Source organism: Solanum tuberosum, unplaced genomic scaffold (genome assembly GCF_000226075.1).
Source record: "Solanum tuberosum cultivar DM 1-3 516 R44 unplaced genomic scaffold, SolTub_3.0 scf00029, whole genome shotgun sequence".
Lineage (NCBI taxonomy): Eukaryota > Viridiplantae > Streptophyta > Magnoliopsida > Solanales > Solanaceae > Solanum > Solanum tuberosum.
In genome coordinates this window covers 228,313-254,107 of record NW_006238955.1, presented here as the reverse complement: position 1 = coordinate 254,107, position 25,795 = coordinate 228,313, and the positions used below count along the sequence as shown (strand labels likewise).

The 25,795-nt window shown below is 35.6% G+C and overlaps 2 protein-coding genes across 3 annotated transcripts; one reads left to right on the top strand and one right to left on the bottom strand.

Annotated features, from left to right (window-relative positions):
• The first annotated feature begins 10,906 nt into the window (after positions 1 to 10,906).
• LOC102582251 (NAC domain-containing protein 53-like) lies at positions 10,907 to 17,340 on the top strand. The gene is made up of 3 exons (XM_015306342.1): positions 10,907 to 11,470; positions 15,779 to 15,841; positions 17,113 to 17,340. Exons 1-3 carry the CDS (start codon positions 10,907 to 10,909, stop codon positions 17,338 to 17,340), a joined length of 855 nt encoding a protein of 284 aa, XP_015161828.1.
• Positions 17,341 to 20,853: 3,513 nt separating this feature from the next.
• LOC102602110 (homeobox-leucine zipper protein ROC8-like) lies at positions 20,854 to 25,267 on the bottom strand. Of its 2 annotated transcripts, none has more exons than XM_006341790.2 (4): positions 25,145 to 25,267; positions 24,375 to 24,492; positions 22,539 to 22,712; positions 20,854 to 21,112 (listed from the first exon to the last, which is right to left on the bottom strand). In XM_006341790.2, the coding sequence occupies exons 1-4, from the start codon at positions 25,255 to 25,257 to the stop codon at positions 21,071 to 21,073; spliced, it is 447 nt and encodes a 148-aa protein (XP_006341852.1). In that variant the 5' UTR covers positions 25,258 to 25,267; the 3' UTR covers positions 20,854 to 21,070. The 2 variants fall into 2 exon arrangements, with proteins under 2 accessions (XP_006341852.1, XP_006341851.1); XM_006341789.2 differs by having other exon boundaries at positions 20,854 to 21,087.
• Positions 25,268 to 25,795: the final 528 nt, after the last annotated feature.

Here is a 25,795-nt window from a genome sequence, read left to right as displayed (position 1 = left end):
TACTAGTGTAGCCTCAAATGGAGGCTGAGCTGCAAGCTTTGCCCGTTTGGAGATGGATCCTTTGATGGTGGCGGCAGAGGAAATGTATAATTCTCGAACTATCTCCTTGTTGTATGTGCCTGGGTCCGTTCCATCCACTCACACATGTGTCTCCCGAAGAGTCCAACAATGACTGGAGCGGTGTGGAGGCAACCTGTGAGAACCCGACGATCCTCGGTGACTAATCTAGCCATCTTATTGTGCTCATTTAGCATGCGAGCATCAACATAGATTTGATATAGGCCCTCCACACAACATATATTAGGCTCTGTAGCAACTGGTACAGACTCAAAACTGGGGGCACTGGAATATCTCCCATACTATTGGCCTTAGAAGACTAGGCGGTGTTGCCGCGAGAGCTGGAGCCGGATGGTGACTTTGAGCCAGTTGGTGAGCTGATCGGTGTGGCCCTCTCTTCAGACTGGGGGCAGTGACCATGTCGAAACTCACCTGCTGGGCTCGATTCCTCGTAGTGCGAGGGGCAGTAGGGGAGGTCCTGATGTTGGGAGGAATATACTCAACGTGGTCCTCAATGATCATACATCGCGAAGGAGCGACAAATTTAGATTTTCCCTTAGCGGCATAGGTTGGATCTTGCTTAGGGGCCATAGTACCTGTGGAAGCTTAGTTAGTATCAAAACAAGCCAATAAAACACACGAAAGAATTTTAAAACAAGAAACTGACCAAAACAAACAACTAAAAAAATCTGGACAGTAGATGAACTGTCGACCTACGGTTCGTCGATGGAATGACGGTCCGTGGGTCAGATGGTTGAAAATCAGGTCCCAGATATAAGAACCACAGATGTGCAAAACGATATGTCGATGGAACGACGGACCATAGTCAACACCGTGGTTCGACACTTAGTGAAAGCTTTGTTTGCAACTGACCCACGAACTAGACCTACGGTCCATGGAAGGGGAGTCGTGGGTCAGTTTTGTGCCAGGTTACAGAACTTGACTCAATTTCATGCCTTTTCTTTCAATAATTACAAACAAACTAGGGCTACACATGCATTTCAACATGTGATTTGGTTGTTAATCATCTTTAGCGTCTTGTTGACACAAATTTTACAGATTATCAAATCGAAACCTATGAACCCTAAGTCAAAACTTCTAATTTGGCAAATTACTTGATTTCGTTGGTTAAAATTTACGACACATTCACATACCGTCATTCCAAGGATTCATCTAACTTCAATTTAACATTCAAACACATGATCTACAACCCAAGGTCAAGTTCATTGTTGTGATTTCAAGTTGAAACTATGAAATACTCAAAGTTTAGGGAAATCATCATACCTTACAAGTACGTAACAACAATGAGTGTCTGATTGATAACAACGACTACTAAACCAGCGTCGACACCGAACCTGGACTAGGAGATCTCTTTGGGGAGAAGATAGGATGAATATAGGATTTGGGGGAGTGAATTGTGTATTGATATGGGGTTAATGGGAGTGATTGTGGGAGATAGAGAGTTGAAAAATGGTTGGGAGGGAGTTTTGGACGTTGGGGGGTGTTTTAAAATAATGGGGTTTTATTTAAAAGTGGTCCGGGTCAGGTCGATAGAACATTGATTTTGGACCCATGAGACCCCATCGACGGTCCGTGGGTCGACCTACGGACCGTGGATAGGGTCCATAGGTCACTCTGACACTTAGAAAATTTTGAGGACTTACTTGGGATCTACGGACACCATTCACGGTCCGTGGATTGACCAACGGACCATCGATGGGGTCCATAGACCACAACACAACTGTTTACCTGTAGATTTTGTCTTTCGTCCCTGCACATGTTGCAATCGTTAGGACTTTCTCTTTACATTTTCTAGATACTTTTTAGGCACGGACCCTATTCTATATCTAGCCAACACTAATACCAAAATAAAACACCTATCAAAGGAGATATAAATATTAAAATAAAAGAAGAAAAACCTACAGTTGGCTAGATTATACATCTTGGGTTGTCTCCCAAGCAGCGCTTGATTTAACATCGCGGCACGACACAGACACCTTGATTACTCAGACTTCATGATGAGTCCTAGATTTGGACTTATTTAGGGGCATTATTGATATAGATTTAGTGTCCTCAAATGCTTATTTTGTGCCAATAACTGATGTGAAACCCTTAATTTCTAGGTATATGGATTGAGGAACAAAGCAAGGACACTAATTTGTAAAAAGGAACAAAGCGATTTAAAAGAATGAAGAAACGGAAGCCTGGTGATCGCCAAGTCCACTTGGTGAGTTTTCGAATAGTCGTTTGACCGCTTAAAGTTCCAGTGTGCCAAGCCTGAGGGAAGAAATCAAGTTTGCGATGGAAAAGAGAAGTCAGCAAATCGCCGAGTAGTTCCACGATGCAATGCTGGATTGCCCAAAGTTATAGACCTTGAGGATGTTGAATGTCAAGGAAAAAAGTCAATGAAAGTGACCAAAGGGGGCTCGCCGAGTGGTTCAGCGAGCCTGACTTACTACGTCAAGTGGCTTTTCGCAGCATATTTTTGACGACTATAAATACATTTTTAAACATTTAGCTTTGGATCTAATATCATAATATATGAATTGTAGCTGATATCATTAGACTGAGACAAGTTTTCTCTAGTTTTTCCTAAGCTTTAAAGAATTGAAAATTTTCACTTTTGAGAAATTGGAAGTGGGTCTTTGAGATTCTTCGAATTGGAGCATTGTAAGGACGAATCTACTCTTACCCAATTAATGGATAATCAATTTGGTAATAGTTTTTACCTTTTATGATGTCTAGCTAAAAGCCCAATTCTTGGGGTGTGATTATGGGCTGATTTAATTTATGGGTATGGCTAATTGTTAGTTTAAATGTTATTTAGAAGTGAGTTCAATCATTAATTGTGGTTTAATTTAAGAATTGTAGTTGCAAATGCAGTTCTACCCTTGTGTTTTTGTCTTGCTCGAGAGAGAGGTTTTAAAACTAAACTTATTGATTGATTGTTAGTGGGTATTGGGTTGACCTGGGTTCAGCTCGAGAGAGTGAATCCTAAACCCAATCCCACACATTCAGTTTGAGAGAGTGAATGGACTAAGGTGTGGGTTGTTCTTATTTTGCTTGCTTGTTGATATTCGAGAGAAATCAACTTGATTTAGGGTAAATTATTCGAGAGAAAGTTTATCTCCAATATAGCCTAGCTTACTCACTAATATCTAGCTATTTTCTAATAGTTGCAATTACCCATTTGTCTATATTAGCCTATAATTAAATCACATCCCAAGAACCCATCACATTATTGTTACTTCGTGTTGATTGCCGCTGCTTGTAGTTGATAATCAAAACCAAAACCCCCTATTTGACATTCGTGTCAAACCTTGATTTGAATGATATTTTTATTCGATAACTTTTATTCTTATGGCTGATTTAAACACGTTCATACTTTCCAATTGACTCTCAAACACGTACAGCTCCCTGTGGGATTCGACCCCAACTCATTTAGTTGGGTTATATACTGATTAACGATTGTTGACGCTTAGAATTGGATGAAGTGTCTTTGATAACATTACAACAATTAAAATGGCGCCGCTGCCGGAGATTGGTGTTGTTTGAAATTCTCTTGGTGAAGTTGAATTTTCTTCTTTTTATTCATAGTTGAATCTACTTACTTTTAGTTTTTGTTTGTGTGTTGCTGTTTTAAAACAGAGGAAATGAGTGTCAATGGAAGCAATGGTAGCCTAGTGGGCCACCAAGATGACATCAATAATCTCAATGATGTCAATGAGTCGAATGCTAATAACCCTAATCTTGTGGATGGAGTTGGTGCCATTCGCTTGCATCCAGCTGAAGGGAACGTTGTGTTCCACACTACAAGCACCATGTTGCAGCTCTTGCAATTGCAGGGTTGTTTGGTGGGTTGGCTCATGAGGATCCCTATGAGCATATAAGGAACTTTATTGACGTTTGCAGACCGTTCTCCTTCAAGAACATATCCCAAGAGTCGGTCCAGTTGAGGTTGTCCCCAGTTTCCTTAATAGGAAAAGCGTGCAAATGGTTGACTGATTTGCCAAGAGATTCTATCACTTCATGGGAAGAGCTCAATCTCCGCATTTCAAGTGCGATTCTTTCCACCTTTGAAGATGATGACTCTTCGAGACAACATCCAAAGCTTTAAGCATTTGGTGGGTGAGCCAATCCATGAGACTTGGCTAAGATTTAAGAAGTTAGTGCTACAATGCCAAACTTATGGTTTGCCCGACAACGTTTTGCTGCAATACTTTTATCGAAGCCTTGATTCGGTGAACAAGAAAGTAGCTGACCAACTTTCTCCTGGAGGTTTGAGGCAACAACATTACATTATAGCAGCCCAGCTCTTGGATGGAATGACCAAAATTACCCGGGCATGGTACACCTGTGAAGATCAGGTCTCCCTTCTCACTTTTAAATTGACCAAAGAACAGATTGAAAAAGATCAAGAGAGGGACCAAAACATGGCAAAAATGATGACTTAGCTAGACATTTTGGTCAAGAATGTTATGGGAGCTGGTGCTAAAAGTGTAAATATTGTGGGTGTTGGGTGTGTAAACCTCGATGAGGCCAAGTTTGAAGTGATGTATAATGAGGAAGTGAACTTCCTAGCCAACCAAGGAGGTGGTTATCGTGCAAACTACCTGAGGCAGGGTGGTAACCAAGGTTGGAACAGGGATGAGGGCTGGAGAGATCGTGATAAAGAGTGGAGGGATCGTAACCCCAGTTAGAAGGAAAGAGATAGGGAGAAGGATAGGTACATTCCTCCCCACGAGCGTCAAAAACCCAAAGATTCTGAGGATGGCCGTTCTGAGGATATGCTCTCTCGTATTCTCAACAAGGTTAAAGGGTCCGATAAAATTTTGAAAGAAATGAAGGAAGATGTATCGACCCTTAGCCAAATGGTTACCTCTCATTCGGACTCTATCAAATAGTTGGAGACCCAGATGAGTCAAATTTCTTCTCATTTAAACCCGAGACAACAAGGGGGTTGCCTAGTGACACTATGGAAAACCTCAAGAATGAAGTTTGAGTGAGGACTTGCGTCATGCCACGATGTTAACTAAGGCACTGCTTAGGAGGCAACCTAAGTTTTTATTTGCTTTCTTTTTGTTTTTGGAATAATCGCGTGTTGATTGTGCAGGTTGAAGTGTAGAATATGTTTGAAAAGTGCAGGTTGGCGAGCAAAATGTCTAGTCGGGGACTCGCTGAAGAGGTCGGCGAGCCCGACTTGGACCGTCGTTAGACTCAAGAAATCAAAAGATGATGCCTGTAAAACTCGGCAAGTCCATGGACTAATCGGTGAATCGCCGAATAGGTCGGCGATCCCGACCTTATCTGTCGTTTGGACCCCCACATTAACTAGAGGTCCTGTAAAACTCGGGGAGGTAAGTAACCACTCGGCGTATTGCTGAGTGGTTGCGTAGAGAAAAATAACATCGTCGAAAGGGCGAGAACTGGACAATTTTTTAAAGGCCAAAATTTTAAAATTTCAAACACTTTCATATTCCCTCACTTTTTAACTTTATACAATCACACACACTCAATATTTCCCGTATTTTCGCAATTTTACCGCTTTCTATTCATTGATTCGGTGTTCGAAGTTGGATACTTTTCCGCCTAGCATTATAAAGTCTTATATTCGGCATTAAAGGTTGGTTTTCAAAACCCCAAAACTCGTAATTAGCGGTTAAACTCAATTGCATTGTTATAAATTGTGTTGACGTGTGTTGGGCCTCTGTGAAATTGTATTTGTGTGCTTGTTTGCCAGTTTTAATTTTGATATACTGCTTTAATTGCCGTAGTTGTTGATTTCCCAAATTTCATGCTTTAAAATTGATCGAAAACTGTTGGGTTGTGCTTAATTGTTGTGGAGTCTAGTCGGGTGAAGTCTATGTAACCCAAATTTGTGCTAAATGACGTTCTTTGCCCAATGATGGAGCGTTTGACATCATTCTTAAGGGCAAAAGTTGTCAAATGGCCAATTTTGGCCAAACCAGGGGAAGTCTGAGTACCCTGATGTCATGGGTCTTGGATTAATTGAATAAGTGTATGGTTTAATTTGGTTTTCTAGAGCTACGGGGTTGATTTTGGAAGTGGGGTTTGAAAGTAGGCACGTTGGGCAGTTTGGTGAGCTGGATCGAGCTAGCCGAACCACTCGGCGGTTCACCGAATCCCCATTGATCACCTTTAATTTCATGCTATTATTGAAGTTTGGTTTTGTACCTTTCGGCGAAAACCTTGAGTTCACCAAGTGCACTCGGCGACTCACTGAATGTCTTCTTTGATCGCCCCCAACCCCTAAAATACACTATGATATTCGGTAGGCTAACCTGTGCTCGCCGAATGATGTCGGCGATAAGCTGAAATGACCTTTCGATCACCGACATGCCATTTTTCTAGAAAATGTTTGAGTCAATCCTTTCGGAGAGCCCGATTTAGCTCGCCAAAGTGATTCGACGTAGCTTGTGAAAGTGATTCGACGTAGCTCGCCAAAGTGATTCGGCGACTCGCTGATCGATTCGGTGAGTCTGTCTGGAACATGATTTCTGTATTTTTCTTGGATTGACTCTAACTTATTTTGGTTTGTTTTGCAGATATGGCTAGACTAAAGGTGGCAAGTAGGGACATGCTGCCCCGCAAGAGGGAAAAGGGAATCACAATATATGAGGATGCAGTTGCATCCCGGGTAAAGGCAACCAAGCGGCCTACCACTGGTGGGAAAGGCAAAGGGAAAGGCAAGGCACATGTGCCTGCATCACCAGAGGCCAGCTCCGATAGTGAGGGGATATATGCCACTCACCTCACCACCTCTGAGAGTGAGGGTGAGCACCAAGACCCTCAGGCTGCAATTTCTGAGCCCGAGGATAATGAGTTATTGTTAGCCCAGAGAGCTGAGTTGCGTTCCAAGAGGTTGAATGATCAGTCTAGGATCAAGACTCCCAGGCTACTACTCCTTCTCTTGTTCTAGATCAGACTGTGGTCCCAGCATAACATGTACATGGTCCTCCTCCCCGGTCTATGAACAGACTGAAGACTGAGGGATTGAAGACCATCGTCGAGGAGAAGAGGTTGTCTACTGATAGAGTAATAGACAGATACCCAACGATTATGAGTTGCTTAATGTCCCATATGTTCCAGATATTCACTAGACCCCATGGCCCTTACGTTCCAACTTGGGTGCGGGAATTCTACACTACCTACGGAGCCCTGGTGCCACAAGGGAAGAAGCAGGCCGCTAAATTCAAGCTGGTTGATTATGTGTTTGTTAGGGGCAAGAAGCTGAAATGTGACAGTGATGACATCAATGCAGTTTTGGAATGCACTAGCAATATCACCGATGACCATCAATATATGATCAAGACAAAGTCATTGGAGACTTTGAAGAATTGGTTGGCCCCTTTGATATTTGATGGCACTCCTCGGTGGTTGGAGACAGGAGCTCCAATAGACAAGAATGACCTCAATGTAGCAGTGAGGTACTGGTTCGACTTTATCAGCAGCACTATCATGCCATCCCTAAATGAGTCTATTATCCACCATACGAAGGCACTATGTCTTGGTTGCATTATTAATGGGCGCAGTCTCAACTTGGGTATGATTGTGGGCCAAGAGATGGTCATGAGGTCTAGGCAGCGCCAAACCTCTCTACCTTTTCCAATGTTTATCACCGAGTTGTGCAGATGAGCCCGAGTGCTCTTTGATATGAAAAAGGATGTGGAAGTGATTCCTACATCTTCTACCGACATCCCGTGGATCGAGTCTGAGTATCTAAAGGATGATGCCAAAAAGAAGAAGGTAGCCCCGGTGGACACCTCCCTGGTTATTGATCCTGACACATTACATGCAGAGGTAATGTTGCCTACCCTGGCCTTGGGCCTTTAGGTATATCTAGTACTGTTCCTTTTGTGACTCATAGCCCCTCCACAGCTCCCATATCTCCTAGGTTTACTACTGTTGCTGCTTCTCGACGTCCACTCACCCAGGTTGCATCATTTCGGATGGTCAGCTAGCCCATTCTACGGATAGGTGTGCCTCCAGGCTTGAAGCCACAATTCCTGTAATGATAGAGAGGACCTTTACTGCTACTGTGACACCTCTTAATGTGTCTATTGATGCCCTTACGGCAAGGATAGCAGCGTGTGAGCAATGCCAGGGGGCCACTGAAGAGGTGACAGCCCTAAATGCCGCAATTTCTGAGCTGAGAAAGGACGTGCACCAACTGAAGTCCACGAATATGACCATCATTTTTGGGAATGTGGAGATCCCCGATATGCCAGCTGATACAGATGTGCCTCCGGCTACCGTTAGAGATGAGGTTTGAGTTGAGGAGGTAGTTGCTACAGAGTTTGAGGCTGAGACAAATGAGGAGCAGCTTGGTGTAGATTAGGAGGCTACCTATGAGGGCCTGACAGAGGGTGATGAGGCAATGATAGATTCAGCCATGCATATTTCATTGGGAGACACCACCATGGCTGGATCTAGTGTTATTGATACCTCGAAATGGATGCCCAAGATCAGAGTGCTGCACCAGGCACTGATGCCCCGACAAATGGAGCGACTGTGTAGAAAGGACCTTAATTTACCTCCCTCTATGTCATTTCTATTGATTTATTATTACTATTTTGTTGCATTTGTGGACAACTGCTTTTATTTATGGTGGGGTGAGGTATTTCCATACCTACCTCTTGTGATTATCATTTTTGTATATATATTGGTTTTTTATATTGTAAATTGTGTTTTGACACTGTTTTGTGGATGTTTGAGCTTATGGCTCCTTGTTTTGAATGTAAATGGTTTTGACCCTTTCTAAAAAAAATTGCCACCTCTTCTGTATGATTGTGGCTGTTCTTGTGCAAATTAGAGTGTGGTTATGATCAATACCGATGACTTGAATAGTGCTCTTAATCGAATAAAAATGAATGCGCGGCTACGACGAGGCCAAATAAAGTTGCATAGACAATATGTGAACTTTTTGCATCTCGTTGTGACTAGCCGATTATCGAATGAGACTCTTGTGATGAACATTGCACACTAACGAAAGTGTGGAGTCTTGTTTGATATTGGTGCCAATGTCTTATGTGATGAGCTTACCGTGAACCTTGTGTGATGACACATAGAATTTTCCCCGTTGGTCCGGTTGACTAAGTGATGCAAGCTCTTGAAATGATCTTAGGCAACAATTGTGAAGAGTGAAACAATTTGACAATATACCTCTTTTGTAGCCAACCTTGTGAGTGTGTGAACTTTGCTTGAAACCCTTTTTGAGCCTTATCCTTTTCTTGGAAGAAACTTGATGAAACTTGCAACCCCTCTTTATCCATTCACCCATAATCCTCATGAAGTGTGGTTTGTTTGAATAGTCAACTTAGGCCAAAAGCCTAAGTTCGACCATGAACCTTTTTAGATGGTTGAACTCTTAATCACTAGGATGGAATCGAAAACCTAAATTATGCTTAGATCTTGATAATGCCATGTTATTTGTATTATTTTTTTTGGTATGTGTAAAAAGATCGATGTAATATAATTTAATTGAATGTAGTGGAGTTTATATAATATGTTAATTAAGCCTAATCTATCTAATATTATACATGTATCAAATGTGTATCTAGTGCATTTGCATGTATCTGGATACATGACTATCTCCCTCCCATATTCTCGCTAGCCTCCCTCCCCATCTCGCTCTCCTCTCTCCTTATTTTAGTGTATATGGTAGCAAAATTCCTTATTTTATTGTATCTAATTGTAAAAATACATGTATCTTTCTCATTGTATGATAAGAAACTCTTAATTAGTAGTAAGATATGTAAATTATATAAAAATATATGTAGAATTAATATATCTCACTACATCAAAAATGATCTTTAGCGGCAATTAGTTAACGACAATAGCTCAATTGCCGCTAAATGTGTATTTTTAGTGGCAATTAACACTCTTTGTATATGTCCCTAAAGCCTTTAGCGACATTGGATCTAATGACACTTAAGTAATGTTGATAAAGACTTTAGCATTCTTTATTAATGTGTTTATTAATTGCCGCTAAAAGGTACTTTTGTTGTAGTGTATGGTATGTATGTATGTACTCTAATAAGATAGTTGTCCTTATCTTGTGTATGGTTGTAAGGAAATACGTATACCACAAATTTAAAAAAAAAACACGTTAATGATTAAATATATGATTAAGTCCAATGTAAAGTTTAAAATTAATTTGCATGGTTTCAAAAAAAATAGTTATGTAATTTAAACATGTGGTAATTAGTTCCAAATATTGTCACCTTTAAGTTCCTTCGGAATTAACTTGACTAATTTTTAAAATTAAATTGGATTAAGTTTAATATTTTAAAATTTCAAAGACTAAACAAAAATTACTACTAGAAGTTGCACTTTTTCTCATATCACTTTAGTGAAAAAATGCATCGTGTCTTTCAAATATTTTCGAATTGTATTTATATAGTTTATAAATATATATAAAAAAATTAAATGATAAATTTTCAGCTAAAAATTAAATTTGATACTCAAAATAATTAAAACCAAGGGGTATTATTTTCCGGTATTGAAACAAATATAATTGTTTGTCAAAAAATTCAAAAAAAAACTCGGGGTTAAAGCAAACTGACAACTTCAATAGTAAAATTTGGTAATTAACAAAAAAATTAGAGGACTCGTAGTCAAATTTGGTAATTAGCAAAAATTTAGAGGATTAGGCTTAATTAACACTTCTATAATATCGCCAACTATCCGAACACTAGATGGATTAGGCTTAATTAACACAATACTAGACAGATTAGGCTTAATCGACATATCATATAAACTCAATTACATTCAATTAAATTCTATTACATCGATCTTTTTACACATACCAAAAACAATTACAAATAACATGGCGTCATCAAGATCTAAGCATAGTTTAGGTTTTCGATTCCATCCTAGTTATAAAGAGTTGATCAACCATCTAAAAGATTCATGCTCGATGGAATTTTCCACATCCCCATGTATCAAACTAAAGGACGTATTTGGAGACTTAGAGCCATGGCAAATTATCGATGGAGAGAAAACATGTTACTTTCTTACGCGATTAAAGAAATTCAATAATTCGAACAAGAGATTCTCAAGAACAGTTGGGAGTGGGACTTGGAGTGGCCAAACAAGTGGTATTCCCATTAGAGATAAATCAAATAGAAATATTATAATTGGATATGAGAGAAGTTTGAGGTATAAAAGTGGTATTGAAAAAGATCAAAGTGAAAAATGGCTTCTGAAGGAATATTTTTTGCCTGATGAGTATATTAAGAAAAGCAAGAACAAGGATATATTTGCCATTTGTAGAATTAAAGAGAAGACAAAAAACGATGAGGAAAATAATAATGATGACGATGATGATGATGTTAAGGATGAAGATGTTGATGGATTACTGGATTATCTATTTGAAGGAAATTATGATCAAGTAATTAGCAATGATAATAAGAATCAATTAGAGGGTAATTATGAAGTGAGGACAAGTGATGAAGCAAGTACAAGTACATTAAACAATAATGGAATCAATCCATATGAGAATTCAAGTATTGAGTCTGTATTGGAAATGATTGAGTTTTAATGTTTATAAGCATGAAAATAGCAATGCTATGAAGTACTTTTTTTTTTGTTACATTAGTCATTAGGTTATAAACTTATAATAGCTTGAATGTGAATAATTTTCGTTTAGAAAAATATGAATTTGCAATTGAGGATACATTGTTGCATGAGTATTTGTCTTTAAATATTGAAGAAAACTAATTAATACAATTTCATCTTTTAATAGCTTGATCATCCTTGTTTTGTTTATATGGCAAACACATGTTTAACCTTTTCAATTTTTTATTTTTATAAATAATAATGTTACCATGTGAAGTTAAACGCAAAAAACAGTGAACTAAGAATAAAAAAAGGCAATCCTAAATTAATAATATTTTTGTGCATGTGTATAACTATTTAAGGCCTCTTATTATAATTTGGTGTTAGACTATAAATTTTATTGAAACGTTCTTGAAACAGATCCAAGATATTTTCTTTTAGAAAAAAAGAAAACATAATACTTAAGTTTTTCCAGAGCAAGCAAGTCAGCGAATGCTTGTCTACCTCAACAATGCACTTGAGGTAGACACTTGGTATATAATCCGATATACAAGAAAATAGACAAAAATACAGCCTATATACAGATGTATACATTCAGTGTATACATGAATTTTCAGAAACGAAAATGGGCCAAAGCCCAATTTTTCTTTGCACAACAGTAGCAGCGGGAAGCAGAAATGGGCCACGAAATGCTCTTTTTATACCATACTTTATTGGAAAAATTACTGAAATACACGTCTTATGTTTCCCTTATTTCCAATATTCCCTTCTATTTCTAAAAACCTCTAAAATCTCTTATTTCTCTCCTAATTCTAAATTATTTTATAATGTATCCGAGCTAGTTTTTAATGTATCCGAGCTACATATTATGTATCCGGTTTATTTTATAATGTATCCGAGCTAGTTCTTAATGTATCCGAGCTACATATTATGTATCCGATTTGTTTTACTTTTTCAGGGATTAATGTAATTACAAACTAAATAGGGATAGATTGTAATTTCATATTAAATCTATGTGATTCCTAAAATTTATACTAGGCAGTATTTTGGTCTATTTTATTGTATATCAGATTGAATCTTTGGAACTTTGATATAGTGGCAGCTCGAAATCCTTCAATAGGCTATAACATCTTTTTGCTTCAACATTTGGTTCCTCCTCAAGTAAATCATCACCATCAGTGTGTGTAGTTCCTCCATCAAGATTAGGATATAAATCTCTCAACAGTTCTTCTACTAGATCCTCACTCTCACATTCTTCTACTTCATCACCATCTTCATATTCAAATTCAAATTCATATTCAGATTCTGACAATGGCTCACCCAAACATTCTCCATGGTGATACCAAAAAGTATAGTTCTTAATTATTCCATATACTTGTAAATGTGCCTCAACTGTTTTACGAGTTTCTAAAGTTGTATTGTAACATTTGACACATGGACATCGTATTTCATATTCTTCTCATGTTTTCTGAAAAGCATAATCCAAAAAGTTTTGCACACCTACTAAATAGGTTTCATCGAGTCGATGCTCAAATAGTTGCATCCATTGCTTACTAGGAGCCATAACCTTGAAAAGTACATAAAAGTTAGATTAAAAAAGATAAAGTATAAAAAAAAATACGAAGATCCATACAAATTGTTATAATTAGATGCACAAAACATAAATGTGTGTTATGAATTATACACCACTGGTTAAAACGTATATTGTTTGTCTAAAGGTTTTATTCATGATGTTCCATTTAACTCATGTTAAGATAAGATAAAATGGAGTATCTAATTATTTGATAGAGAAGCTTATTGTACATCTCACTCAACTCACATGTGACTTTTTGGATTTCAAAAATGATTCAAATGCATTTTTTAACAAAAAAGTACAGCTCACTCAACTCACATGTGAATTTTTGGATTCCAAAAATGAATAAATGCATTTTTTAACAAAAAATTAATCCAATTACACTAACAAACATAAAAAATTACTTATCTTAAAACATGTAATCTTCTATAGCTTTGTACTTACACAAAAAAGTCGCTTGTGATTAAAAATATTCTTATTGGTAGTCGCTTGTGATTAAAAAGTCTTGGCTCATAACTAACTTATCCTAAAGTTAAGAATTACCTAATCGCATCTTCAAACTAATACATAAAGAAAGAATCAAGAAAACTTGTAATTCCAACTATATGCTACATTGGTTATAAGTCCAAACTCATAATACAGGTGAATGTTTATTTAAGTTTGAGAATTAAATTTAAATTCACATATATATATGTCATGCAGCTGCGCATAGTATTATAGGATTAATATAAAATTCTATCATACTTGATTTATCAGTCATGCAGCTGCGCACAGTGGTTTTGGGTCTGTGCAAGGTCATGGATATCTCATCTCTTAGATAATAACCTAAGACATGATGCTACAGCAGCCGAGCAAATGACACCTTTTATTTCTGGAACATGAATCTGTTGACAATCGCCTATGAACTTGAGTGGTTTATGTCATTTATTATGTAACTGTACTTTTACTATGAAGACTGTTCTTTGAATCTATAGTATCTTTTTTTCTGTAGCAAATGATACAACTAGTAACACATGTGATTCAGTTCTTTAGAACATAATAATCATTTTTTTTGGTTTTTCACTCCGTGTTCAGTATCCGTTTTGGGGCACCGACTAATATGGACAACTGTTGTGTAAGATTCATTAAACGAAGATGCGCTCTATACCATAATTTTTTCCATTTTCAGGTCTCAAAGTTAAGCTTCTGGTTAAAGGTTAAGGAATTATATCCATCCTACAACAATCCTAAGTGACAAACAAGATAACCGTATTAAACCTAATCTTCCTGATGATATGAAGTTGTACAGTTAAGACAGTCGACATTTTAAAAAAATCTAGAGTTACTGCATTGAGTTTTGAAACATTTCTTCTATTTATCATCAGGTTCCAGTTGGAGAGATTTCATAAAGGGAACAAAGAGGGTAAGGCTGTTATTACCTTATATTGCTGGTTAAGAAATGAGAAATTTGGCCTCCAAAGTTGAAAACAGAAGATCCCAATAAATCTTACATTCAACGACCTATGAAATGAGGTTAAAAACATATACTCAATTAATTTTGTTTTAGTGATATTTAAAGCTTGAACTGGATATGGTGGAGTGTAAGTTTCACGCTTGTATCAATTTGTATCAGTAGCACACTTAATTATTCTACAGCAAAATATATTTAGCTTATTTTAGATGTATATTAAGTTAGACAAGTACAAATATGGGGAGCCCTTAATTATTGCATTTGGCATAGATTTCTGTGTATGAACTGAATCCTGATAGGGCTATTCGTAATATATTATATGCATATACGTCATGTGATATATGAGTCACCACTGTAAAGTTTTATCTATGGAACTTGATTGTCCATTATAGTGGCACTATTTTTCAATTATAGGAGTTAAAAAAGAGGAATAACAAATATATTAACTTGAACACAACAATGAAAAAATGACATCAATAAAACATATAGAAGAAACACAACAACTCGATTGGAAGAGGAACAAACCTGGAATTCTGTTTCGAGCAAAACTGAGGTGGAATTCTGTTTTTGGGTAGAGCAGTAATGACACAAGCAAAAAGACGCGATTAGGAGAGGAACGTCAAGATTAAGCAGGAAGAACAAAAAGAGCAGCTTGAATACAACAATGAAAAAATGACATTAGTAAGAGAATTGTCTTGGTCAGAATGGTTATGTATCTCAAGAAAAGCTAATTGCAAGCAAGATAGGACTATTGTTATTGTTGATTAGCTACCAAATTACCTGCAGGCTTATTTTCAAGGCTATTAGTCCCCCCTTTTGTTAATGAAGGGTTACATGTAGTTATTGTTTAGATTGCTTGATACAATAATACTCTCAATATGGCCTATATACAGCCTGAATGCAATGAGAGTGGCCAACTTTTGGGAGATATCCAAGAGATGGAATGCACAGCAAAATGCAATGCAGCTGAATCAAACTAGGTTATATGTGTCTTAGTATATATGTTGCGTTTTCACATGTATATACAGTTGAATTCCACATAATTGATTAACTAAACAGATGATTGACGACTATAATCAGTAAACCTGGTCATTAACATGCACCATTCTGTTTTGCAGGTTGGGAGTACATATGAAAGTCTAATAATTCAGACTGAGACTAAAGCAAGTGCAGCTATAGAGGTTATTAGTAACCCAGTCATTCCAAATACTTATTTTTCTCTAGCATTATTCCAGAGCAGGTGGACATGTGAATTATGTGATGTGACTCAATCGAAAGAGGAACAAACCTAAAATTCAGTTTCGAGTAAAGCTAGGGTGGAATTCTGTTTTGATTAGAGCAGCACCGATATAAGTAAAAAGACGCGATTAGGGCAGAGGAACGTCAATATAAGATTAGGCACGAAGAACAAAAAGAGTAGCTTGAATGCAACAATGAAAAAACGACATCAACAATACATATAGAAGAAACACAACAACTCGATCGGAAGAGGAACCAACCTAGAATTCTGTTTCGAGCAAAGCTGGGTGGAATTATGTTTTGAGCAGAGCAGCAACAATACAAGAAAAAAGACGCGATTAGGGCAGAGAAACGTCAAGAAACGTAAAGATTAAGCAAAAAAGCGTGAAGAGGGCAAAGTTATGACCTTGATCGGTTCCACTGGCGTTATCAGAGCTCAAACTAAGGCATTAGGTAAGGGGCTGCTGTATTTTGAGAAAAAACAGAACGATGGTCTTTTTCGTTTACCCAGCTTCAGTATACTTTAATTTAGCGCTTAAATTTTTGTTAAAAATGAAATTTCATTTTTTTAAATATTTTAGTATAAAAAATGGTGGAACTTTTATCCCACTCTAGGCCCTCAATATAATTTGGGACCAGTTTTTAAGGACTAGATTTAATACCTTCTCAATAAAATGTACAAATAAGGACCGAAATATAATCTCGTCTCAATAGATATACTTTTAGAGACATGATAATTCACTCGTCCCTAAATGTTGGTCTTAAATAAGACTTTTTCTTGTAGTGTGAACTTATGATTGGATCGGTAGTCTATAATTCTTGTCTTTTCAAGTATTTTGATATTATTGTGGTTGTGTGTTTTTCGTTGGGATTTACTCAGCACCAAAAGAACTTTGAGATGGAGGCTCTCCCATTGGTAGATGCCTGTTCTCTAGAAGAAATTTCCTTCTCTCAAACTACGTGCCCCTATAGGATTATCTTTAATGACTTAAGCTAGTGGATTCACTTTAGCGAGAATAAATGATACGAATTCTTACCTTGGCAAGTAGATTCCGATGTCATTTTAGGTATGGATTGGTTCTCTCCTTATGATGTTACTCTTAATTGCAATGTTAAGATGGCGACCTTAGCGATGCCTGGCGTTGCGAGGGTTTAGTTGAAGAGTGTTAGTGGTTTTTACCCTAGTAAAGCTATTTCTTTCCTCCATATTCAGAGATTGGTTGATAAAGGGTATTTATCTTACTTATCTTTTATCCGAGACTTTAGCATTGAGATACCTCCCATGGAGTCCATTCCCAGGCTTCAGGAGTTTGCATATGTATTTCCTACTGATCTTCTATATGTTCCTTCTGATAGAGTCATTGATCTTGCAATTTATTTGGTGTCGGACACCAAGATCATCTATATTCATCCTTATCGCATGGCCAACAGAGTTGAATGAGCAGTTGCAGGTCTATTAAGTAAGGGGTTTATTTTCTCTAGTATGTAACCTTAGGGTGCATCGGTCTTATTTGTGAAATAGAAGGATGGTCCTTTGAGGATGTGCATCAATTATAGACAACTGAACAAGGTCACTATTAAGAACAAGTATCCTCTTCCGCGCAATGATGATTTGTTTGATCATCTTTAGGGTCTGCTTTGTTTTCCAAGATAGACTTGTTGTCTAGTTACCATCAGTTCATGATTAGGGCATCAGATGTCCCTAAGACAGCTTTCTAGAGTAGGTATGGTGATATACCGTGAGTTTACGGTATTTTTGATATGTTTTACTTAGAGTTTGTGTGTGTCTTAGGCCATTTTGTTATTAGAAATAATGTTTTGTGCATAATTCTTGCAGGAAATAGGCTTGGATGCAGTTGATGAGGATGCGAGCTGAAAATTGCTGAAGTAGCCACCAACGGTGCCATCCACGGACCGTAGGTCCATCGACGAACAGTTGATGGGCATTCGTAGGTTGTTGATGGGCAGTCGTAGGTCTTGGCCTTGGAGATGAGTTTCTGTAACTCAAACCACGGAGTTCCAGGACGGACCGTAGTCCAGTCCACAGACCGTATGTGGTGCATCGTAGGTGGAACATCAGGGAAGTTTGACAAGTGTGGAACCACAAAGTAAGACGACAGACTCTAGGTCGACCCACGGTCCATCCTGCACGTTCGTCAATGATGATTTGAGCGTTGAAGGTTCCAGTACCTAATGAAAGTTTCTAAGTGTTGAGCCACGGAGAGGACTTACGGACCATAGGTCGACCCACGATCCGTAGGTCGAAGCATCGTTTGAAACCGCGTCCTGCCAGTTATTTCCTTATTTTGTTTCCTGTTTTATTTAGGAGTTGTTTTCTATAAATAGAAGTTATAAACCTCATTTTTGGGGGTTAGACATTATTGTATACTTTTAGTTTTGGTCTTTTGGGAGTTATTTTGAAAACTCTTAACATTCTAATTTCTGGAAGTTGGTTAATACGATTTTCACTTTGAATTTCAATTCAAGATTTGGGTTTTTATCTATTCTCATTGTAAGTTCATGAATTCTTTTTACCCAATTATGAATTGTGTTCTTTCAAGCATGAGTAGCTAAATCCACAACTAGGGTTGTGGGAACCATGAGCAATTAAAATAGAATGAATGATAATTATGTAATTCTTGAATAGTGCATGTATTGTTAATCCTTTCATTTAGAAGTCTTTTAAACGGTTGCAAATCTTAGAACTCGCCTCATTCCTACTTGCTGGACCAAGGAGGTAATGAATGAGAAAAAAATTAACAACAGAGATGTAGTGGATACTATCTAATAGTCTAATGTCAATGGGAGCGAGGGTGAAAACTAAGTCATGCATTTATGTGATGTCTAATTTGGGGTAAAGGTAAGGTTTAGTACAACATATACCCGTAGCTGAACCAAGGTGCGAGGTGAAATTCCCTACTTGGAGGACCAATCACTTAGGGATACCTAACTTACCAACTTTGCATGTAAAACCCTAGGAAAGGATTACTATTATTAGGATTACTGCGTTAAGAGCTTATGGGGAACACATATGCCCTAGTTTCTCTCTTATATTGATTTCTCAAACTGATAATCTTGCTTACTTATTACTTAATCAACAATTTGTTACTTGCTTACAAACCCCCCCCCCCCATTTATTTACTTGTCTCGGAAATAGTTTTACTAAACATATATAATAGTTAGTTAAGTTTAAGTGTGAACCATATTCCTCGTGGGATCAACCCCAACCTACAAGTTGGGTTTTTTACTTGATAATGATCACTTATACTTCTTTAGGGAGGTGTAATTTGAGCGTATCAAATTTTGGTGTTGCTTCCGAGGAATTTGGCTTTTAGATTAAGTTTAACTACATTATTGAACTTTAGTCAAGTATTTCCTGATTTTACATTTTATTTTGTTTTTGTTTTCTACAGGTTTCTACTCTAGTGTATGCCAAGTACACGGAGTTGAGGCAAACCATTGACCCCTTACGATCCGGAGTTGAGCAAAACTTTGCGAAAAATGAATAATCAAGGGGTTCACGACAATCCAATTGGAGAGAATCTAGGTGATGGAGTTGAATTGCAGCCTCCAGGGGTTGTAAATGTCCACGCTCAGGTTCATGGTGGTAATCTAATCAAAGATACAGAGAGGGTACAAAATCCGCCAGCACCGAGGTTGCGTGATATGTACAGGGTTGGCTTTAATATAGTTGAATCAAAAGGGCCCATTGTTCTGCCTCATCTACCTCTAGGGCATACATTTGTGGTAACCAGCAGTCTGATGCAAATGCTTACAACACGAGAGTTGTTTTCTGGTCTAGCTTCAGAAGATCCATATGGTCACATGGCAAAATTGAGAAGTGTCTGCAAGAGTTATGTGGGACGACCAGAATTGGACATTTGTTTAGAAGTCTTTTTAACGGTTGCAAACGTTAGAATTCGCATTATTCCTACTTGCGGACCAAGGAGGTAATGAATGAGAAAAGAATTAACAACAGAGATTTAGTGGATGCTAACTAATAGTCTAATGCCAATTGGAGCGAGGGTGAAAACTATCCTACCCACGACATGGAGTTGGTGACAGTGGTCTTTGTGCTTAAGTTTTGGCGTCACTACTTATATGGTGTTCATTGCAAGGTCTTCATCTATCATAAGAGCCTTCAGTATATATTCACTCAGAGGGATCTGAACTTGAGGAATCGTAGGTGGCTGGAGTTTTCGAAGGACTATGACATGACTATGTTGTATTACCCATGGAAGGCCAATATTGTAGCGGATGCACTGAGTAGGAAGACTTCTTGCATGGGGAGTCTTGTCACGATATGAGTGGATGACAGACTGTCAGTTAGGGATGTTAAGATATTAGCCAACACTCTTGTCTTATTTCATATTTCAAAGGATGGTGGTGTTATTGCCTTTGTTGAGACCCGATCTTCTTTGACTAAGCAGATTAGAGAGGACATTTTGATGATGAGTAGTTGGGTATTATTTGAGACAAGGTGTTGCAGGGTGAATTTAAGAAAGTGACACTTGATTCTGAGGGAGTGGTGAGGATTGGAGGCATGATTTGTATGCCTAAGATGGGAGAGTTGGTCAGACTGATCTTTGGGGAAGCACATTGTCGAGGTACTCTATTCCAACAGAAGCGGCCAAGATTTACCATGATTAGTCAACATTAATAGTGGTGCGGTATGAAGAGGGACATTGTGGAGTTTATGGCTAGGTGCATGACTTGCCAACATGTCAAGTGTGAGCATCAGCAGCCTAATTGTGTGTCTTAGAGGATGTTCATTCCTACTTGAAAATGTGAGTGTATCACTATAAACTTCTTAGTGGGTTTTCCAATCACCATGGGTGGTTATGATTCAATTTGAATTATGCAATATAATGCACATTAGCATTTCAAACAATGACAAGTTACTACTGAAAAGCTAAACACAGCCCTGAAACTCAATTCCAAGTTGATTGGCCAATTTTATTTATAACAAAACTACTTCACATCAATATAATGTTAAACCATTCAACAAACTAAGAAAACAGTAAATTTAATAATTTTAAGGTCAATATATATGGATGAAAGAAAAAGATTTCACTACAAATTATGAAATGCATTGTACTGCCAAAACTCCTGGAGAATAACTTTACTGAGGTCATTCATGCCCTTTGTCCACTCCACGAGTAGTTGTGACTCTAGAAAGCTTCTCGTCCTAGCAGAATAGAATACCAAAGAATCTACAACAGTTCAATCGTTACATTTGGCAATTTATAAAAATTGAAAGGAACACCATGACATTAAATATGAATATGAAAACGAAAAGGAATTCTAAGGAACTTTGGAAGCAACAAAAATATTGAATAGCCTGCAATAATTGTAGAAAATTAATTCTACTTATATCGATTTGTCTAATTGATTATTGTAAACAACATTATTATGAACAATATCGGTACAAAAACTATAAAAAAAATCTATCATGTTATACTAAATTACTATTTGATATTAAATTAATTAGATATATTATAACATTTTAATTTAGTTTAATGGTGAAATGTTAATTCAACTTTGCACTTTAGAGTTTTCCACTTTTAGTATAATATACTAGTTCTCTAACATGCGTGTTGCATGTACATCTCATGCTAAATAGTAAGTATTTTAAAAGTTCAAGAATTTGAATTATTTTTTTTAGTGAAAAAATAAATACAAAATTTTATAAAAAATCTAATTAAAGAAGTCTAATAGAGAGAAAACACACAAAAATATCACAGATATTCAGTTCATTAATAATAATTATATAAAAATCAAGGTGAAAGAATAAAAAAATTGCGCCCACTAAAACCCTTTATACATAGCTAACAATGGATATTCTAAACATATATTTTATTGTGCCCTATCAGAAAAGTAAAAACTCTTCCAAAAAGTCACAATCCTTCGAAAAAGTTATAATCCTTCGGTAAAAGGCAAATCTCTTCAATGTTAAAAGGTGTCTATTTTTAATATAATATCGTATAAAATATATATTAAACTGAGTGTTTTTAGTTGCATATATTATATTAATGTAACATTCAAGTTATGAATTTCATATTTTTAAAATTATATATAAATAGATAGATAGATATAATCTAAATAGACTTGACTGTTCTGATGAGGTTTCCAATGAATCCATTAATGACTTATTATTCAATAAAAAGCACATCCTTTTTAATTTGGCATATGTTGATGACCTATTGTTATTTACTAACCCTATCAATAAGGTGCTCAAGGAAATCCCAAGCATGAAAAAGGTAACTAGACAACTCCTTACCAAAGACTATTACCTTCCCGAATAACTAGTTTGTAGTGTTAAGAGAGGCTGCTAGTTTTATGGAGCATACATTTATTTTTTTTTATTTGAGAAAGAAAAAAGGCAAATATTTTTGATAACTGAGTTATCAAGATTGTCAACAGAATTAATGGTTGACAGAGAATCTTCTTTATACCCATTTCTTAATGTACTGACTTTATTTTAGAGAATAACCAAAAATCCTTTCTCTAAGAATGATTATTCTTTTTTTTTATTAGCCTTACTTTTCTTCATGAAAATAATGTATACTAATTTATCTCTGTTACATATAAGTAATGTTTTCCAAGGAAAAAAATAAAGAGGATAAATAAAAGGTTTACCTCATCTGTCAACCTTTGATTTTGTTCTTTCAAATTTTCTAAATTGCTTGCTCTTTTAGAATCACATTGTGGGCATATAATTTTCTTCACTGCCTCTTTCATTGCTATATTCTCACAACGGAATCTTTCATTTTCTGTCTGGAGAGTCTTGTTGTCTGATTTCTCAATTTGTGTCTGATGAAATATATATAACAAATATTTATCTCACACATATATATATGAACTAATTAAATGTAGAAAGAGAATGAAATTAATAGTTTCTAGGATAATAGCTTTTTTCTTCCCTAAAATATAAGTCCGTTTTGACTTTGCTCCTTCTGACATTTGACGAATCACATTTAACTTTTAACTAATCAAAATATGTATTTGTAGTCATTTTATGTGAGATGTATGCCATATGAACTACTTTCAAAATTATTTTACCATCAAATATGAAGAAAAATAACACATGTAATTAAGTGATAGAGCGATCAATAATTACTAAATTTGTGAATAATCACAAGAAAAGGAATGAAAATGTGCATTTAAATTAATTAAAGGTCTATGTGCTTAGTTAGACATTGCAAGTATCATAATTAGAACTAAATAATAATTGAAGGGCCAAATGTTTTATTAAGCCTTTGTTATAATTCCTCCATCTTTGCTTAAAACTTCAAATCCTCGCTAATATTTTAAACAGCGTACATTTTCTTCCTCTTATGAAATATATATTTTTAAGGATCAATTTCTACATTGGTGAAATAATAGTTCATGAAAATAGGCATATTTTCATGGGGATCACTTTTGGCGCAACTCAAGGTAGCATGTTAAAAAAATGTTGGCTGATATAGATAAATTATAAAACTCAAATTATTCATTAGAGATCAAGTTAAAATATTTTTTAAGAAAATATTTGAGATTTAAACATAGTCATAGTTAAATAAAAATCACTTTGCCTGGTAATGAAGAAAATAATAAGAAAAAATTAATAAAAATAAATTTTTGTTAGAGTTGGAAAATTGGGTTGTGATCCATTTTAAGCTCAAGTTAGTCCAAAAAACTATAACCTTCTCATTTATTTATTCAAATCATTTTCACTAGCCTACACTTAGTTTAGTCACCACTTAGATTTCTTTCATTCATCAAATAATTCAAAAAGAAAATCATTAGTTCTTAGTTATAAAATTAGATTTTCTTTGACTTTGAATTCTCAAAATCAAATAGAAATATAAATTTTTGTCCATTTATTAAGTCCTTGATAAATTATTGATCTCGTTAGGGATTTCATGTATTTCAAATAATTTTACATGATTTTATCATTGGTTCTAATGAGTTGTAGCTCAATCAAATTGGAGGCCGAACGAAAATACTTAAACTTCTTTAATAAAATTCATTTATTAACGAGGCAAGGGCCTTTTCTTCAAAATCTATTGATCAATTCAACAAGACAAAATACATACCTGATTTAGGAAATCTATATTGAAATGAAAAAGTGAAATTGTCAATAATAGAATTGATATTACATAAACGGAAAAAAATTGAAACGAAAGAAGAAATAAGTGTACCAATTAATAGAAGAGGACAATTTTTGTATCTAATCACACATTCAGAAAATTACCAAATATAGATAAGCAATTTTGGGGCCTAACGTAAGAGATTCACTAATTTAGTCATGGAGGTAACCCTACTTTTAACTAGTCATTTGTTTTTTAGATTCTTGCCTAATCTAATGAAAATATAAATTATTATTGGTCATATTGTGTAAAATTTAAATAATAATAATACTAATAATAATAATAATAACAATAATAACAACAACAATAACAATTAAAAATAAATAATAATAATAATTAATACCTTTGTTGTGGTCTTGTTGTTATAAATCCAAGTCTTGATCTTCTTAGGGTTAAGCCCTACCTCCTTACCAATTTGAATTAGTTGGTCCTTATCAGGATGTGGACATTTCTTCAAGAATCTTCATTTCAAATTCAACCAAAAACACACCATTAATAACCATTTTTTAAAGAAATATAAAGCCTAAAAATGAAAAAACAAAAGGCCTCATGTTCGTGTCCTACCTTTTTCAGGCAAAATTTGATTAGTGAAACTTTTCAATGGGAATTTAAATTTGATGAGCTCCAACAAAGGTATCAAACACCAACCATGAGTAAGAGATTATTGTTTTGTTGCAAAAAGGATAAATACATTAAAATTAAATAAACTCATAGCCCTATGCTAAAGTTATTAATGAAGAACAAATTGATTCATTTATGAAAAATGCATATATATGGTATAACAACTAGGAAAATAATCTATTTTTAACCATTTTAGCAACTCAATTTAGAAAAATTGATTAGCAAAATAAAACATATAGATTTTTTACTAAATAATAATGGACTTATTAAATAACAAAGGAAAAAAGTAACACAATAAATCAAATGAGAATTAAACATAAACTAATTCACAAAAAAGTAAATATAAAAAGATAAATTATTATATGGATAATAAATTTTGATTATATCATTTAGAAAAACAACATAATCGTTTTAAACAAGCAACACAAAAAATTGAACATATATTAAGGTTCAATTTCTTTTTCTTTTTTTTGTAAATAAAATTGATCTTACTCTTTAAGATGTTGAACTTGTTCCACAGTGTGTCGAAAGCATTTGCTTTGCTTGTTTGCTTTTTTTTGAGAGGTTGATGAATCTCCCACATGTTTCTTTTGTGAATTTGTCATTTTCTTTGGTAAATTCCTGTTCGATAAAATAAAATAACAAAAGAACACAGAAAATCAATTAATAATATGTTTGATTTGTTGTTTACCCAATCAATTTATATAAGAAACAACTAAAATAAATCAAAGAGAAAAGAAATATATAAGAGAGATTTTTACCAACCTTTTGATTGATGAATAGAGATCGAGAGATATGTTATAACTTGATAGAAAGTGGTCTATTTATATAATAGAAAACAAGTTGACTTGACATGAATTATGATCTATTTTGTTTTCTTTTTTAAATAATAATAATAATAATTTGGACTTAGAATATATGGCTTGCTATTTAATTTTTGTCTATACAAGGTGCATCATAGGTCAAATTTCATAAATGGAAAAATACTATGACTTTTTTCTTTAAAAGTCACATAATTATGTTTTTTAATAGAAAAATCTTATCTTTTTTTATCCTATTATGATGTCCTAACATGGAAATAATTTTATTAATTATTCTAAGTGATTCTTTCAATTAACTTATTTCTTTAATTAGTGTGCTTAC